General features: G+C 40.8%; 1 protein-coding gene across 1 annotated transcript in view; it reads left to right on the top strand.

Moving 5' to 3' along the window:
* The window catches only part of DIP-lambda (Dpr-interacting protein lambda), a 292,234-nt gene that overhangs the window by 118,679 nt on the left and 153,424 nt on the right, over nt 1-20,131 (top strand). The window contains exon 6 of the mRNA XM_043210436.2: nt 1,221-1,352. Within this exon, the coding sequence (XP_043066371.1) occupies nt 1,221-1,352 (132 nt within the window). The remainder of the gene's footprint in view (nt 1-1,220; nt 1,353-20,131) is intronic.

Raw genomic sequence — 20,131 nt, forward strand, 5'->3', positions numbered from 1 at the left:
TTTAATAAATATGAACCTAATAAATGTGTACATAAAAATAACATGTCTTTAAAATTTCCTCATATGTGTAAATAAGTTTCGTGCCGGGCCGGTTTCGTGTGCGGGTTGGCCGGGCCTCTCAAAAAAGATTTTGTTTTCGTGCGGACCCGGGCCTCAAAATACAGGAATTTTGAGTCCGAATTTCGGACTCACAACCAATTCAGCCTACCATTGAAAGTATCTGAATTGCTTAATGGCTTAAGTTGTACTTCGGCTACACATTTAAAGGACATTTCAAATGATCAATTTGAATTTTAATTTGATATGGAACTACAAACCGAAGAACAAATACAATGACAATCGAAATGAGGTACTCAAACATAATATAATATTTTAATTTTTCTTCATGCATTTAAAAAACAACTATTTAGAGCTAATCAAGGCTGTGATTAATGAAAATAGATATTTTAAAGAATACTTTGCCTTTTTCATTTTTCTATAAATAAATATAGACAAATAAACATATATTTTTAAGATTTTTTTACGGAATTTTATGGTGAAATACGTCGCTACGCCCATTTTCTCAAATTTCGGTCACAAAAAGTGGTCGTTGGCCCCATAGTGAGTCGTCTGGGTACCCTTCTACCTATAAATCTGCGATCTCTTAATAGGTGCCTGACTAGTACCTCAACTTTTTAAACAAATCCTACTTTAGGCACCATCAGGCCCTTTTTAAAGTTCGCTGTGCACATATTCCATGGGGAATGCGTAACGTTTGGTCTTGAATAAATCTAATCTTACCCAAATTATATTTTGATGCTATGACGTATGCTTGCAAGCCATAACGCCATGAGGGAGCAATTACCGCTTTGTATATAAATATCTTGTTTCTTAGGGATAACTTCTTCCGACCATTTAGAAACCATCTTAGTTTCTTTAGCTTTGTATTAATGGCCTTTGTAATGGACACTATGTGTGTTCGGTCTAAATTAACCCCGAGGTACTTGCAACCTTCTAAATGGAGCTGTTGTTGGCTTACAAGAAATACCCTAGGTCAGGATTGTGGGCGCCTTACACACTGGCACATTTGCTGGGACTAATACAGATTAGTTATAACTACTTATTACAAGTAAATTCAAATTATTACATATACCACATATAATTTTAAGAAAATTGCAATACTGTTTTTCAATACTTTACGTATAGGTTAAAGAAAATTTATCTTTTTTTCAACATTTCAGCTTTTAAAATAGTGGAAGGTAAAAAACTAATTTTGACAAATGTTCATCGAACAGATATGGGAGCCTATAATTGCATTGCATCTAATGGTGTACCTCCATCAGTCAGTAAACGCTTCGATGTCCAAATAAATTGTAAGTTTTAATTGTGAGTTAAATTGAATTAAAATTATAAGATTATCTTAGCCTATTTTTATATAAAAATATTTGACCTTTTAACCTAGTCTTGATTATTTTTCTAAAGAAGATAATACCGCCTGCATTATCTATCGCTTGTTTGCGATCTCGCGGTTTCGTTTTCTCAGTAGTTCCACTCCGCCAAGCCCTCCTTAAGGCATCATTATTGTCATCAATGACACAGTGCAACAGTGATTTGGAACTTTTAAAGGAACATAGTAGGAATTGTTAATCAGGTCGCATATAGCACAAAACCGTGTTTGAAATAATTGTTACATCCTTAAAATCTTGATTTATTAAAAAAAAACCGTTTTTGAGACTTCCAACTTTTTTAAAGAATTTAATGTTGTAGCTTTTGAAAAAAGTAGATCTTCAATTTGTTTAAGCAAAGAGGAAACAATTTTTACACATCGTGTTTTTCGGACCTTGAACCCATTTATTTGGTACAATTTTCAAAAAAATGTATCATTTATAACTCATATCAATATTGTCTCATTAATCCTAAATAAAATGAAACCAATTGTTGTCTTCCAAATGGTCAAGCGTTTATGGATTATCCGAATAGACCAATGCCTTTACAAAGCCCCAAAGAAAGTAGCCTACTGGTATATGTAACGTCGGCGTTAGATCGGCGTAGGTGGCAACCCTTGGGAGGGGAAATGGCAACCTAGGTTGAAGCCTTTCTGACGCAGTAGTAGCAGGCCGATAGGCATTGCCGATATCTGGGGGTCTGGCAATCGGATTGAAGCGGTTATTGGAAGCTGAAAGCTAGACGTAGGAATCCGCGTGGGAACAGCATTTTCTTTGCATTTCTGGCGCGGTTCCAAAAGGTTCACCCAGTAAAGGAGAAAAATTTTACGCAAAAAGCGCGAGAGCAAGTTGGAGATTGAGCCCAATCGGAGTTCAACAGGTTTTAAAAACATGTGACAACAGCATAGAAGGAAGCAAAGTCGGTCTATCTGGTGGCCTCATGGTACCCCGTAGGAACATGTGGAGACGCGAGAGTTGAAAAGACGGGAAAGGTTTCGTTGGAGAAGCCGCTAGTTGTGGTCCGATGCAGCCAAACTCGGGAGCTAGACTCGGAGCGTTCGTGGCGCTTCTAAGGGACGCTCCGCCGCAGAGAAGGGAGCAAAGTCGGTCTATCTGATGAGTTGATGAGTGGAGGGTTCCGTTCTAGACAATGGCTTCTATTGGCCGGCTGAATAAATAGTTTATTTTGAGAACGGGTTGGCGAAATCTTTTCCGGAATAATATTCCTTTCCAGCCTCGAGAAAGTGGAAGCGCTTCAACCAGCTTGTCGCGGATGAAAGGGGTGAGTAAATCCTAATTTTTGTTGTACGAAGCCAATTGAAGCGACACGGAATATTCCGGTCATTAATCTACCGCGTCGTCCGATTCCGAGCCGAAGGGGGTCCACCAAGTGAACGATTGCCCTCACCTTGAGCCGTTAGAGCAAAAGCCCGATCCTGAAGTGAAAAAAGAGCGTCGCCAAACCGGGGTTATGCAATATTAGCCCGTGGATAATGTCAGCCGATTCTATCGATTCCGCATTCGCTAGCCGCAGATAGCCTTTCACCAAGGAGCGGTGTAAAGGAGCTTAGGGTGTAATTTTCATTCATAGCGAAAAGAAAAAGATAAATGAATAAGCAATAAAGAAATGAAGTAGTATTCGGCAATTTCATAAGTTAATATAGCTTTAAGAATTATTCCATTGGAGTTTAGCACACCCGCACCATTGTCTTAAGTTTCTCATTTTTATTTGTTGAACCTAGGAACTAATTGGTAGACATATGTATAAGTCAAGAGAGAAAACTGATTTGTTAGCGAAAGTAAGGGGAAGTTGGGATGGGGATACAGTAGACATTTATGTATACTTTAACCTAATAAACCTGGATTTTATAATGAAGTAAAAGAAAAATAATTCGCCTCGCTTAATTCGTCGCCGCATTCTCGCCCGATGGTCCAAAGGTGCCACCTCATAAGATTGACTGTTCGTCAGGCAATAAAGCGCACCAAACAGTCCGTTTTTCTAGATTTAACTGTGTTCTGACATACACATGAGGGTTAGCTTCACTCCAAATGCGGCAGTTTTGTTTGTTGACAAAGCCATTCAAACAGAAGTGCGCTTCATATCTAAACGAAATTTTGCTTATGAAAATCGGAAACAATGACAATCTCGTTTTAGCCCATTCGACGAATTTACGCCTTGTTTGATTGCCAAACCAAACTGAGAATAAATAACTTAACAGCTGTTAAATCGGTCGCCATTTTGAACAGGAATGCGAATGTGAAGTTCTATACCTATACGAAAACACCATTTAAATGTTTACAAGAGCTTAAACTGCTTTGAAAATCTGAGGTTACATTTTGTTATTTTTAACGTGCATTCAGGGACCGTAATAATTACAATTTTTAAAATAACTAAAAATGTAATGTGTAATGTTCATACCCAGTACTCGGGTGCCATGGTCGAATATACGTCCGTCTGTATGAACACGTGGATCTTAGAGATTATAAGAGATATAGCTTAGAATTTGGCATTGAGACTCCTATAATACCTACGCTGTTCAAGTGGTTTTTTGAATTTTGCCACGCCCTCTTCCGCCGCTACGAATAGCAAATTTCTGTAGCCTTAGTACAGGAAAGTTTTTTTTAAACCTTTTGATGCAAAACTATTTCTATAGCTTTCGAAGCCCCACGGCCTAGTCCGGTCTCCGCGATACTGGTTGTTGCAGTTGCAAGCATTTTCATTTAAACAAGCCACACGTGTGTTTCTGTGATTATGGAGCTCAGGTTAGCGCCCCGGACGCTTCCAAGAGGGAGCAGTATTTCTCGTTTCTCGATTGTGTACGCCAACCTTTTCCCGCTATTATGCACCATGCTTAATAATTTATTTATTTATTTATTTCGCCAACGGATAAATCTTTATATGGTTACAAAATAACAGCTTACAAACTAATAAATAATAGTACAATACTAATAAAAACCTAATAAGTGCCTAATTAACAAGCGTTTAAACAAAACCTTATGAGAGCACCACTTAATTCGGAGGATACGCGGCAAAGATTTAAAATAAGAAAGAGCCCCCTCAATCGGCTCGTTTGAAATGTAATTGGCTCTGTGACACTTGATTCGAAAGGGAACACACGAAGAAGATCCCTTTGAGGAACATTAAAATTAAGGAGTCCCAGTAAAAAAAGGGCAATCAATGTTATCAGCGACTATATTTTTCAAAAAAGGATTAAAGGCTAGCTTCGATATCGGATATATACTGATTGTAGAGAACTTATTAAGGAAATCAAACTCCCGCTTAAATTGCCAGTACAACTCTCCTGCTCGAGGTTCCCTTGTCTTTATAAATTGTTTGAAAGGCGTATCCCTTCTATTCTTTAAGTGTTTTAAGCCTTTTGTATACCAGGGAAGCCTATAGGATCTTTGGGGGCCGTCTATATATTGCGTGACGCGAATTTCAGACTTTTTTGACCCCCTCACCCCCCTGCGTGACAAACCATGACGTGAGGTTAGACCCCCGTGACCACATGCGGTGACGTTAACCCGAACCCCCTCACCCCCCCGGGCGCGTCACGCAATATATGGACGGCCCCTTGTACCCTCACAGGAACATAACTATCAATAATATTAAAATTAGAACGATCATAGATTGAGCCATCCGAAAAAAAGGGAAACCCAAACAAAGGCTGAAATAGACGCATTAACAAGTGACACGTTAGTATCATTCAGATGATAATATGGAATGGGTGAAGCAGAAGGCAAAAAACTATAAAACTCAATATGAATTACTAACGGCTTGTAGTGCATATCACATGCACTAAATGGTACATTGCATAATTCTTCGTTACTGTTAACCACATTATTTGAAAATGTAAGATCAAGAATTTGGGATAAATAATCAGAAATATAATTTACTTCAGTTCTGGATCGCTAAAGGAAATACAAAGCTGTCTCCTTGTAAAAACCGTATTCCAGAACTTTATTCTTCAACCCAGGCCAAGTGGAATCAAACGTGGGCGTGGGATTCTATGGTCCGGTTTTTGGAGCAGAGCTGCCGAATTCTCGAGACTGTGGATATTGAATTGGCCTCCCATGCGCCAACCTACCAGGTGGGAAGATGTAGACTAACTAACAATATATCGTGTATGCTTAGTTACCATCCTACACACCCATATCGAGGCGTGCCCTCTGCGTGGGGCGAAAGTCCATGGCATATCCGCTTGTTCGCGTTTTAATGCCCTATCGATTAATGAACGATACAGTGAAGCAACAAGACTGTATCTTTGTTTTGTGTGCCAATCACTTAAGGATGTAGTCTCATGTGTGAGGTTGAAAAAATCGATTTTTTTTTTCTCACATATTTCGAAAGTACTGTTTATTAAGAATGTAAGATAAGGTTTGGTTTAGTTGTGGCAGCGTGTTTGCCTACAACAATATCCACCTGCACAGCTCTTGCAGGAGGGTTCCACCGTGGCACGTGCTGCTCACGGAATAGTGGGTTCTGACGAAACCGATGCGGCAAGTTGCTGCCCACAACGGTCGGACACTTTGTAGATGTCTCTGCACTTCCGTAACGATGCAGTGCATCGATCAAGACCAGGTGGTGGCCACGATCAGTGACAATGATGCTGCTGATCCTCTTCTTGTAAACAGGTAGCCGGGTCGTGGCTACAGTTATTCCTCCAACGGTGATTAGGAATAAAACATAAGACTTGAAAGAGGTGCCTTTATTCTTCGGCTGTCAGATCAGAACTAACTAACTTAAGATAAGGAGAGCTTAGTCGTAACCCTAACTCGCACAGACCACAGCCGTCGGCCAACGCCCGTCGTAAGACCATATGCGTCGTCCGTCTTCGTGTCCTTATCTTAGATAACCATTGTTAACTACTCTCCTTTTTCAAAACATGGACGTCCTCGGCCATATCCATGTTAGCGAGGATTTGAGTCACCACTATCGAGGCTCTGCTTCGCCGTCTGATAAATCTTTATCTTTATCGATACGCAGAACGCGAAGCAGTTAAGCGCTGCTGCAGCTGGCATTTTGTTGTAGGTAATTGCAGCTCCGTTATATGCTGCGGGCTTTTTTCGTTTAGTGAAAAAAGGACAGGCTTAAAGTGGAGTGGAGTCTGAGAGCACTTCGTTGCGGTGGAGAGGCGCATGGGTTATCCTTGAATCGCTGCGAATGGTAAGTCGTAGCCTAGGACGTGAAAGCGTGTGATATCTGGCGTATGGTATGAGTGCGATCGGAGAAGATACATATCATAAGATGTATAAGATACACCATACAAACTAAATAATGATTTTACAAAATTCAACAATTTCTTATTAGCTAGTATTTTCATCTAAATATTAATACAAACTAAATATTATTTCTACAAAATTCAACAATTTCTTACTAGCTAGTATTTTCATACAAACTAAATATTAATTTTACAAAATTCAACAATTTCTTATTTTCATCTTAGCCACCTTAAGCAGCAAGTTAGCCTTTGTGAAACCCTCTTTCAAAATCGCCTTTAGGATAAGTGTTAATATTAAGTGAATTACAACATTTACTTTTGAAAGAGTGAAAGCAGATACGTTATTTTCAATTTAAGCTATTGACTACGGTTGTGTGAGCGTTCTTCTGAGCCAGAAATTCGACATCCATGGTAAGACTCTACCTCTGCAAGTTTTCAGAGTTTGGGGTACCTAACACAATTTGGTACATTAAGCCTGGGAAACAATATTTTTTTTTTTTTCTTTTGTTTTGGTGGCCCTTATCGAATATTGTCCTTATGGACCACCCTACCATTAATTAGGACCGTTGTCCCAGTATCAGCTTCGACCCTGTTCTCGACATACAAAGGAGTAAGCTTATCTCCCAGTCTCTTGTTGGTTTTTACTAAAACTCTCTCACCTACGTTAAATACCCTATTCTGTCGAGCTGGATTGTCACGATTTAACTGCTCCTGCTGTGCCTTTTTAAGGTTCATAATTATGTCCGGGGCAGAGTCAGCACTAGCATGGATGATCTCAATAGGTTTTCTATTAATGACAGAGTGAAATGACCTATTGTACTCTATTGTCGCCTGAAGGAATAGTTGCGTGACATCGTCTATTTTCCTCTCCAATTTTAGACACCTGGCAATTTCTATAAGAGTACTGTGGAATCTTTCCACCTGTCCATTTGATGTGCTGTGTAAAGGTGGGGCAGTTGCTATATCGATATCGTAATGATTTTTCAGCATGGACCGTATAGTTTCGGAGTTAAACGATGCCTCATTATCGCAATAAATCGATCGGACATTAGAGAAGAGATTCACCAGTTGAAGGATTGGAATTTTCACATCTAAAATGGCGCGAGAAAGTGAGAAAGTACTTTCCTCCTGTTGAGAAGATGTCCATGTGTAACATCTCTCCCACCCGCGATGGTATTGGCGAAATTCCTAATTCCTGCTTCAATGGGTGCCTATTATATTTTGCTTTCTGACAAATCCTGCAGTTTAGAACGATTTCAGTTGCTATTTTGCCCATTTTTGGAAAATAATAGTCAAGCAGCACTTGTTTAATATTTTCCTGGGCAGCTCTGTGAGCCCTGTTATGCTCCACAACTAGTATTTCTCTTTGCTCGTCCGGTCTGATAACGTCCGACACCCAATACTTACAATACCAAAATCTAGTGGCCGGGAAGAGCCGAACCAGGCTATCTTGAATGCGGGCCAAAATTGGAAGCTTACAATGTATGGCGTTCACGACGTTGGGCTTTACTACGTCTTTCACTAAGTCCACCAATGTCTCCCAATCAGAAAAATCAATTTGATGTCGAGTCTTAGTACCAAACACAATAAATAGTCGCTTATTTGACGTGGACGCCTCCTGCAATATGATTTGGTTTTGAAAACAGTTAACTGGCTTTTCCGTGGCCTCAATAACAAGTGTTGATGACTCTTCACTGTGAATAGTGGCTCGATCCGACTCCGCTGAACTTTGCAGAGTGTGAATACGTTGCCGCGACAAAGCGTCCGCCACACAGTTTTCCTTTCCTGGCTTATACATGAGCTTTGCACCACTTTCTTCAATGCGGGCCTTCCAGCGCTTGAGTTTTGAATTAGTATTCTTATCAGAAACCGCAAATATAAGTGGCTGATGGTCCGTAAATATGTTTATGTCGCTTTTTCCATAGAGATAGTGACGAAGACTATCCAGGGCCCATACAATTGCTAGTAGTTCCCTTTCATTCGTGGCATAATTTAGTTCCCTATCCTTCAACGTTCTGGATATCATCGTTATAGGCCTATTTCCCTGAGACAAAACTGCAACTATGCCAAAGGATGAAGCATCAGTTGTCAAATCAAATGGTCGCGTAAAATCTGGGTAATGGAGGATAACGTCCTCTGAAGCAAGAATATTTCTAAGCTTGTCAAATGCGCTTAACTGGGACTCATCGAAGCTCACCGAAATGCCTTTTGAACGGTATTTGCTGACCCTGCCACCTTCACCCTTCAGTAACTCTGTCAAAGGTCTCGCTATTGATGCGAAATCTTTGATGAAGCATCGATAGTAACTCGCTAAGCCCAAGAACGATCTCAGCTCGAACAAATTACTTGGCTGTTTAAAATCCTTGATGGCTTTTACCTTGTCCTGGCTTGTCCTAGTACCCTCCTTTGTCACAACAAAACCGAGGAAGTCGACACTTTCTTTAAAAAAGTGTGACTTTTGCTTGGACACTCGCATGTTGGCGTCCTGCAGGCATTTTAAAACATCCGCAATATGGTCAACATGAGATTCTTCAGTTTCTGAAAAGACAATAACGTCATCTACATAGACGTAACAGATCCTTCCTATTTTCTCCCGGAGGACATCGTCTATTGCCCTTTGAAAAATGCTTGAGGCATTCTTTAGTCCGAAGGGTAGCCGGCAGAATTCGTACTTGCCTCCATTGACCGAAAAAGAAGTTTTCTCCCTGTCCAATTCCGCAAGCTCTATCTGGTGGTATCCGGACTTAAGGTCGAGGGTAGTGAAAAATTTGGCCCTTCCCAGATTCGACAGTATCATATTTACACTCGGCATGGGGTATTTATCGGCAATAGTTTTCAAATTTAACTTTCTGAAATCGACTACTAAGCGTTTATTGGGCGATCCCGAAGCGTCGGAGCCCTTTTTATCGACAACCCATATGGGGTTATTGTAGGGAGACCGAGATGGTCGAATAATGTCATTTTTTAGTAAGTCCTTAATCTCTTGATTGACAAAATCGGCAGCACCCATCGGAAACGGGTACAGTTTTGAATAAACCGGCTCATTATCCTCTGTCCGAATAGTCGCTACAACATTTGTGTTGAACGGCAACTTCTTATTTGGGTCAGCAAAGGCCCCTGAGTATTTAGACATCATCTGCTGAAAAGTTTCTTGCACTGTTGGGGGCACGACAATATCCTCAATATTCGTAAAGTTAACCTGAGCGCATTTTTGAAAGTGCAGATCCTCACGTCCCCCATTAAATCTAATAGAATTGCTTTTAAGATCAATGGTCCCACCTACTTGCGCTAACAGGTCAAGGCCAATTATGCCGTCAAAAGTTTTAAGCCCGGGTAATAAGAAGAAAGGGCTTTCTACACCAAAAAGATAAAACTGGCATTTGTGTTCTATTTTTTCGACCCCATGGAGCGACTTGACAGTAAATGGAGAATCAACGGGAATTGAAGTCGGCCACCCAATCTCTCTCTTTATGTAGCTCTTAGAGGCCCCAGTGTCAACTAGAAACTTTCGTGGTTCCCCCGCTACTGTTCGTTGGACGAACGGAAGTAGGGACGATCCCCCTGAAAAATGCACGGCATCACTTTCATAGCCCGTTTTTCCTTCATCGTCTTTGTCATCTACCGCATCACTGGCAATCTGATTATAATAATCCTCGGTTTGACCACCCTTATCTTCTTCAAACAGATTATTAACCCTTTGACGCCTAAAGTCAGACAATCTTTGACAGTTCATCGGGCTCTTTTGTAAATTCTGTGGCTGTGTATTCAGTGCCTGCATTGCGGAAGAACCCTGAGAGCGCTGAAAGTTTGTCGCTTGACGGAATTTAGACGATGTTGGATCTACGTCCATCTTCTCTAATGGGGTATTATCACCAACGGTTCGTTGACCTTGATCCCTGGTAAAATATGGATTTTTCCACCCCTTTTTAAGTATCTGTTTCTAGGTGGAATCGGGTGTCCCTTGTAACGGATTTCTCTGGGCCTGCCTAAGATGTTTCTCCTCTATGGACCTGGCATACTGTGTGGCAAAGGCATGCCTCTCGTGGTTCGCCTCTATTTCCTGAGCCATTGCCAAGGCTGATGGCAAGTCCCTAGGTTGAGCAGCAAAGAGCACGTCTGTTAAGTTTCTCTTCAGACCGGAAACAAACACACGTAGGGCATCAGCCATATACTTTTCATTCATATATCGAGCATGGTCAGTCTCATATGTCATAGTTGTCTCATATGTAGAGTGTCAGCTTCTTCTCAACCTCCTCATAAAACTGTGTAATAGACATCTGCCCCTGCCTTAGTATTGTGAGCTCTTGCTCGAGCAAGTATAATGGACGCTTATCAGAATAGGTAAAGTCAAGGCGGCTTATAATAGCCTCAAAGTTAAGAATAGTATTAAAGGATGAAAGGATAGAATCAGCAGATCCCCTAATCTTGTTACGGATTATTAGAACAGCCTGATAATGCTTAGAACTTCCGTCAAAACGTCTGAACAACTCATATGATGCTAGTGCTGCCTGTCGCCAAGAAACATATATTCCCTGTGAGCCATCAAACTCTGGCAATGATTTTACCGCCTCAAGGCCTTCGTCACAAGGCGTATTACCGGTTACAGCAACTGGCGAGTATACCGCAATATCAGGAGCAGATAGTGTCGCAGCGCTAAACCTATCAGTGACTTTCTGTAATTTCTCTTCAAACTCTTGTTTCTGCACCTGTAATGCGGCCGAAACCGCAGCATTTATTATTGCCTGTAGCTGTTGTGGATCCATACTTTGTTTTTTCTGTACTACTATACGTTCGGCGGCCTCTTCTGATAACGCGAGGTTATTTAGCCGAACAATCAAGCTTTCAGACTCTGAATCGCTCATACAGTCGTCTCAAAAAAATATTGGACCGTCGCCAAGCTAGGCGCTAAACTAAGCGCTTATCTATTTACTGTACTCTTCTCCGCGAATTGATTTACTGATTTGAGTAAAGAAAAAAACCGCAACACAGAGAGAAATAAATACTATAATTTCTTGACTTAAATGCCGTCACTGTTTTCAAAAGGAAATGTTTTATAAGAAATAACACAAATCTAAATATGTTATTTTATTAGCGATTCTTTTAATTTTTCCTGGCAATTCACAAAAGGGTTTCACTTACATGAATCTATGAAAGTTTTCCTTCCTTTTCGCAGTCTTCTGTGTGGTCCAGACCACGTTACCTGTTTTGAAATGATGATTTTGTGTTTCCCCGTGTTTTCGAGGCTTGGAGATTTCGTCGGGGTCTTCGACTTGGTTGGGCGCCAGATAAGGTTTGGTTTAGTTGTGGCAGCGTGTTTGCCTACAACAATATCCACCTGCACAGCTCTTGCAGGAGAGCTCCACCGTGGCACGTGCTGCTCACGGAATAGTGGGTTCTGACGAAACCGATGCGGCAAGTTGCTGCCCACAACGGTCGGACACTTTGTAGATGTCTCTGCACTTCCGTAACGATGCAGTGCATCGATCAAGACCAGGTGGTGGCCACGATCAGTGACAATGATGCTGCTGATCCTCTTCTTGTAAACAGGTAGCCGGGTCGTGGCTACAGTTATTCCTCCAACGGTGATTAGGAATAAAACATAAGACTTGGAAGAGGTGCCTTTATTCTTCGGCTGTCAGATCAGAACTAACTAACTTAAGATAAGGAGAGCTTAGTCGTAACCCTAACTCGCACAGACCACAGCCGTCGGCCAACGCCCGTCGTAAGACCATATGCGTCGTCCGTCTTCGTGTCCTTATCTTAGATAACCATTGTTAACTTGTACTGTTAAAGTTTCAAATAAAAATATCAAATAATGACAGAGATTCAGCCCATAATCGAGAGCGCGCCTACACCGAAAAGTATGAGTTTCTCGGTAGCGTCTAAACATGAAACGCGTTTTTCTCGGAACGACATTTTTGTGTGCGGCGCAGGTGATTCACAAAATTCTATGGTACCGATCTAGCTGAAATTTGGATATGTTGTTCTAAAAAGTAACACCTCTGTCCCGTACTAGAATCATTTATTTTAAATGATTAGTTTTTTTTTTATCATTAATTTAAAATAAATTTTTTAAAATTTTTTGTTTTGTGAGAGCCAAAAGCTTGCAAAACAATAATCTATTCTAATTTTTTGTTTCGGATGACTCTAGCAGTCGAAATCACCTGCGCCAGGGACCTACCTTTTTTTTTATATGCATACTTTGGCATGCTATAAAGTGTATTAAACTACACAAGAATAAATTTAACAAAATATTTTCAAATAGTTTATGATGCCTATAAAAACATATGTGAAAATTGAAACGATCGCATTATTTTTTATTACAAAATAAATTTTTTGAAATAACCTCTAAAAAGTAGGCCGGAACATGAGACTACATCCTTAAGAGCCAATCACTTTGCTTATGGATGCAAGTAATCCCACTGCGGAATTTGTTGTCGCAGGCAACACATCTCTCTACATGACCTGGATTGCATGACTACCTAATAACGTGGCATCCTCGTCTTCGATTCCCAAAGTATTCTCCCCGCCTGATCAGAATGCTGACTCACACCAAGCCACTCTTTTCGCCAATGCACTTTGTAACGATTTGTTATGCTTACCTTCACTCGCAGCAAATCTCCGCGGCTAGCTCACAGAGTTTGTAGGTTCGTTGCACCGAATTAATTGTTCGCCGTGATTTCCCAAGCCCAGAAATTATACTAAGTCTAATAAAACTAATAATAATACTAAGCCTCTAAGTAAAGGTTTTATAACGTTTGTATGCTATCTACAAACGTTCGAAAACCCTTACTTAGAGGGCTTTTGAATCAAAATACAAATTATTCCTCTTTCCCAAATAGAGGGATATTGGATCGCCGCTCGGTTTCTTCACTGATCTTGAGTTACGCGAGCCGGCCTACCCCTGTATCGCAGGATCACGCCTGTTCGTCGCATGAGACTTGCCCTTACTCACTTCGTGGCAAGGTTATCTGCCGTGGTCGGGAATGGCTCACCTCGATTCTTAGACCCTGGGCTTTAGTGGAACCATCCTGGAACGGATCCTCGTCCTTTACACTTTACTCTTCATGGGCTGTGGGTCTCTCCAGAGGCGGTTCTTCAGCTCAAACTACCAGTTCAACTCAACGCTACAAGCTCTTGTTCCTAGATCCTGCTGGATTGTGCTTCTGCTGTTCATCCTGCTTTACACCACGTTCCCGTTGGAGGGTCGCCTTCCGTGCCTCCTCGCCTCTCCCGGCCGCGGACCGCGGACTGCTGTTGCTATACGGGGCACCGGCAGACTTCCAGGGCACGCTACATTTTGAGTCGCTCGCCCCCACTCCTCGCTCCTCCGCTGATGCTAACCCCACCGTACTTTCTAATCATGGCTGTGCTGCCGTTCTCTTTTTGATCCTGGTTCTCAGATATATTTTATTACTACCAGGCTAGCCAGTCAGCTTCACCTTCGCCACTCGGTGGTTTGCTGTAGCAATATTCGGGCCGATGTGTGCTGTTTTGACCCTTTCTTAAGTGCGATAAGCGCACCACTTATGTATGTATTTGTGTTAGGCTGAAGGGGATCGGTTTTCGGGCTCGGCGATATGGAGTTTTCAACGGACGGAAAATTTAGTTGGAGTCTTCAATTAGTCCTGGAATTCCAATAGCTCTGCCCATGTCACGGCAATCATCGCTCCCAAGATTACCGTCGTGTCAAACCTCATCGAGTCGATTTTTTCATTGATGCTAGTCTCTTCTTCAATCTATTGTCGGTTGGACAAGTCCAGCTGCGACCGGGCCTTCCAAGTTTACAAAAAATGCATTTTGGATGGAATGTTTCTGGCGGCGTCGCCGATCTGGAGAAGTCACCTTAACCGTTTCTTGTCAGGAAGGAAGGCACTTGATGTACAATTTGATGATTTTCTTCGTAAATTCTTGGAAGTGGTGGTCATCATATAATACCAGAGTGGATAGAGTCGATGCCAGACAGTAGGTGCAGTAGGAACCTGCTTCATTAGGTTCTCAAATACTCCGGCGGGATTTCTATGTGGATGATATCCGGCGTCAGCTCTGTGGAAGAAGCCGTCGAAATAATGAAGCCAACGACGGACCTCAGAAATAAGGGTCATTTTCTCTTGAGGAAATGGTGTTCGAATTTTCCTGCTGTTCTGGAGGGTATACCTGATGGGGACAGTAGTCCTGTCCTATTTGTAATTTGATAATGAAAGTCATTTAATCAAAATTTTCGGACTCGCTTAGGATTCTAATCCTACCACGGATTATCTTCTGTTTTTTTTAATCTCTTCAGACCAGAGCGAGCCCAACTAGACGCTCAATTTTGTCTTCTGTAGCGCGTTTCTATGGCCCAATGAGACTGGTCGGTTCTGCCCTCACAAGGGCAAAAATACATTTGCAAAGATTATGAGAAACGTTGCAAAGGTTGTCATAAAAGAAAGCCTACCTCAACCCTTTCTGTTTTACTGGTTGAAAATCTGCGATTTCCTCGGTTGTCCGTTTGTACTTAAGGGGATATGACAGTTCACGGGTACTGTGATGCAAGCATCTATGGAGCTACAAAGAAGCAGAGCTTATTATTTTTTTCAGCGTCTCGCGTCGCCCCCATAAGACTTTGAACATCACGAAGCTGGAGCTTTCGGGTGCCGAGCTGTTGGCCAGAGTAATAACATACATATATGGCTAGCTTAGTGGCTCACACTTCTCTCTCTTCCACTGCGCACTGCGTTTATTATAAATATTGCCGTAAGCCGGTGTCTACTAACTTGAGAATATAACTTTGAGAAATTTTAGTTTGTCCTTAACTGTATCGCTTCGCGTGTGCTGTGGTATATTTGGAGGCGAATCAAGAATTTATTTAATTTCAAATCCAAGCATAGCTCAGCTCCAATTCTTCCTTTTCTTTTGTTTTTTTCTTTCGTGTGGAATATAGCTCTATTCTTCTCTATTTTATCTCTATTTCTTCAATTTTTTCGCACTCTCCAAAGCTCCCGCTTCGACTTTCTATTTGGCACAGTGGTTCAAGATATAGTGTTTTTCAACTTTTTATACATTATTTTTTTATTGTTAATTATTAATATGGTATTAAAACTGGTCTGTTCGATGAAGTCTTGTAACAAGCCAATCTCCTCATCTCAGCCTACCATCCATTGCTGGCTATGTGAAAACGTCGTAGACGCCTAGTGCGGCGGGTTCACTGCCTCAGTTTCAGATGCCATTTTCCGTAGGTCTGGTTTTCCTTATTGTTGTGATAATTGTCGTGCTGTCCAAGGCGAAATGAAATCGTTCATGAGACAGACTAAGAATGGATTTAAAGAGTGGATCACTGGTTTCACCCCCGTTGGAGTCACCCAACAAGGTATTCCACAGTCCGGACCACGGGCACCGACTGATAAAAAAATAAACCCTTACAGGTGATTCCTTCATCAAAACATATATTTGTTTCTCGGCTTGCCCCTTTTACTTCAGAGATGGATATCTCGGCTTGAATCAAAGTCAAAACAAAAGCCGATATAAAGGTGGAAGACATAGCTAAATTTAAATATAATTATGTAAGGTGCACGTCTTCTTTCAAGATTTGTGTGCCTGTGCTGATGTTCAAGCCGATTTGTTCGCCCAGTTCACATTTTCGTCCAAGAACATCAGCCTAGTACTGTAAAGAAAAAAGTTTTAAAACCAGTGGGAGTGAAACTTCCCCATATCAGAGCCACTGATTAACCCTTCCACCTCTTCCTTGTCCACTAACCCAAAAAAATTTCGTCCTCATTTCGGTATACTCCCAACTTGCTTTTGAAGAGATTAAATCACAAGAGTTTGGTTGCATAGAATTTATTTGCATTAAAATCTTTTTGTCCGGTAAATCTTTATACCTTGTATGCTCAAATATACCGCCTTTGTCCAAACCGCCCACATATTGTCATCATTTGTGCGCTATTCAAACCGTTTTTAATCTTATGACCGATCGTGCCAGCTTGTAGCTCTGGATGACTTTAATATCCCAGAATTAAAGTGGTCTAATGTCAATAACTCACCATCCTTATCACTTATGACGCACCATGACCATGCCGCGGGGATATTTGACATGACCCTAGGTCAAATTAACCATGTTAGAATTTCGTCAGGTCGGCTTTGGACTTTGTTCATGTTTTGTATCTGTTCCTGATGCAACTGATCACTGATTTTGTATCTGATCCTGATGGTACCACTCTTTCCAGAACTTTCCCCCTTTCAACCTCAGAGGATTCATATCACCCTTCGCTGGAGGTCTCAATCGAAACCATTCCTGGTATCGATCAGATGTCTCCATGCATGACAAACAAGATTCGCTATTCCGTAAAGCTGATTTTTATAAACTTAATAGCCTTATCGATACATATGATTGGTCCGATATTCTGGCATGCACCGATCTTAATGTCACCTTAGAAAAATTTTACTGTACTTTAAATATATTTTTTGACTCATGTGTGCCATGGAAATATCCGTCCGTTTCAACAAATCCTCCTTGGCTTACAAAGTGCCTCACTAACCTTAAAAATACTAAAAACTGGCTCTTACATAGATATAAAAAAAACCTGCAGTAGTATAGATTTTTCAAGATATCTACTAGCTCGGTCAAATTTTACCGTACATAACGCTGAATGCTACAGGAATTATATTTTATATTATAATATATTAGCAATGTCGTTGGTAGAAGTTGTAGGGGTGTTATTTTCGGGGTTTTGTATTGCATGGATTTGTTTGACAGGGTTAAGTCCACAAAAGCGTCTTATATTGTGCCATATCTTGGACGGATGACGGATCTATGGTGGATGTAAAGGAGTTGGATTCTTCATTTTAACTTTTTTTATTTCAAATCTATATTTTGCATTCTTGCGTCTGTAATCTGTTATGTTTTGAAGGTTTATGTTGCGATTAAAGGTGTTCCAAGCTAATTGTGTTTCTTTTTGTAAGTGAGCTAAGTATTTATTCCACCAGGGAACCTTGTATGGTTTAGAATTTGGTGAGGTTTGTGGAATAGAGCTGTTTGCACTATGCAAAATGATTCTGTTGATTTGGGCAGCCTCTTTGTGTTGATTTTCAGAGGCGGCAAATTTGGAGTCATATTGGTGTGTGAGGGCAAAGTACTGGTCCCGATTGGCGTTTTTTAATTTAAAAAAGGGTTTGTTGAATTTATTTACCTACTGGGAAGGGGTCGCTCCCATGTAGGTCATCGAGTATTTTCCACTTGGTGTGTGGGGCTTTTTCCCGAGCAAAGAGAAAGGTCAATGTGTGTGTATGTGTTGTGTGTTGAGAAATGTGTTGGTGATTTGTCAATTAAGAGGATAAGTTGGGATGTGTCGATAAATTTTTGTATAAGTTTACCTCTTGGGTTAGAGGTAGGGGAGCCCCAGGCTGGGTGCCAACCATTAAAGTCTCCCACTATTAATGAGGGTACTTGATGTCTATGCAATGTGTTTTCTAGTATTTGGCTTGAGATAGTTTTTTTCGGAGAGATGTAAACTGTCTGTATATGTAGGTTTTGCTGGGATTTTACAACTATTTCTAGTGTTTCGAGATCGTTTGTGGTGTTGATTATTGAATGTTCGATCGATTTATATACTAGTAGTGCTACGCCGCCAAATCTGTTCGTGGCTATGTTAGTTAGTAGAATGTAGTTTACGGGGGTGGGTATGTTATAGGTGTATTGTATGTGTGATTCTTGGAGAGCTATGATGTGAGGGGAGTGGTTCTTTATCAATATTAGAAGTTGGTTATAATTATAAGATTAACCTTTTATATTCCATTCCATTATATTAAGGGACATTTTTGCGGTGAAGATCGGGTTAGGTTAGGATAAGGTTGGTGGATTTTAGATAGATTTGCTGTCGCTGTTATTGGTATGGTTTCATTTTTGGTTGCGGGTTTAGTTTTTGGTTTTAGTTTTTGGTATAGCTGTAAGTTCCTGTTGCTTAAGGAATGTTGGACATTTACGGTCAAGCGAGCTGTGTTGGGAGTAAATTTCCGGATTGTTCTCGCAGTTGAAGCATTTTTTATCTTTTTGGCAGTGTAAGCCTTCAGTGGTGTGTTTTTCTTCCGAGCAATTTGAACATTTGTCTGTGCGTTTGCATATGGGAGTTCGGTGTCCAAGTCGAAGGCATTTTTTGCACCGTAGCGGGAGTGGTATGTAGTCACGCACGCGAACAGTTTTGTATCCAATTCGAAGTATTTCGGGATTGAAAGAGTATGAGTATGTGGGATTCAAATGTTAGAGTTATTAGGCCAGTTTCTGTTAGTGAGTCGGTGGTATTGGTGTTGGTGTTGTTGCTTGTAGTTTGTTTCTTCATTATTTTTTTTACTTCTATGACTTTTTGGGGTTTAAGCTCTTGAAGGATGGTCTCTTCATCAATATATCTGAGGTCGTTTCTGAAGATAACTCCTTTCGAAGAGTTTAGTATTTTATGTTCCGTAACCAGTATTTCCATGTCTGCGATTTGGTTTAGTTTAAGCAGTTTTGTGGCTTGAGGGTGAGTTTTTGTTTTTATTAGTAGGGTTCCGTCTCGTGTTTTTTTACGGAATCACCTTCTCCTCCGCAGGCAAAGACTATGGATTTTTGGATTATGAATGGGGAAACTGTCCTAAATGATTCATTGACCTTTCTTTTTACTACCACGAATTTCGGGTCTTTATGTTGGTATGTTTTTGGGGTGTATCGTCCAATATCGGGTGGTTCGTGCATGGTTAGTTGCAAGGGCCTTGGACCCTTGAGCAATATACGCGTGTTTTTTGTTGTTGGGTTTTTTAATTTTTCCTTGTGATCAATATTTTTTTGTTTAATTTTTGCTGATAAGCTTTATGGGGTTTGTTCACGCAGGTGTTTACTTTGTAATACATTTTGGTTCAGAGGTTTAAGTGGTACTGTTCCATCTTATAATAGTACTAACACACTTAAATTTTAACTTGATGCACAAGCCATTTCCAAACTCCTGAAATACCGCGAAAAAATAAAATAAAAATATTAATATTATTAATGGAGTATATTATTGTTGGTGTAATATCATGGCGGATCTGTCAAGGGAACGTGTTGAAGGCTTCTAAGTATTCGATGTGACCAGCGTTACTTCTGTGACTTCCATAGAGTCCCATAAAATAGTACGGTTACATACGTAGAATAGTACATAAAATAGCGTGTTTATATTCTTTGGGAATCGGCAGTGAAAACCACCAAGCGCCACCTGTACAGTAACTTTAATTCTTAGCATTAATAAGCTCCGGACATTACTATGTCAGATTGCCGCCATAATTAACTAAAGGGCTCTTGATGTGCTGCGTCCTGCCCATTTCCTGCAGGGTGGCGCTGCGCCAACGTTCATTGAGCCGACCCAAACTTGCGATCTTCTTGATGCTTGGCAGCGTACATCCTTCATGGGGTTTTTGTGGCATTAATTAATAACTCGGTCCGTTTTATAGATATCGACATGTAACTTTACCAATCGATATTATTTGATCCTAGGCACA

This window comes from Drosophila bipectinata, chromosome 2R, assembly GCF_030179905.1.
Source record: "Drosophila bipectinata strain 14024-0381.07 chromosome 2R, DbipHiC1v2, whole genome shotgun sequence".
Classification (NCBI taxonomy): domain Eukaryota; kingdom Metazoa; phylum Arthropoda; class Insecta; order Diptera; family Drosophilidae; genus Drosophila; species Drosophila bipectinata.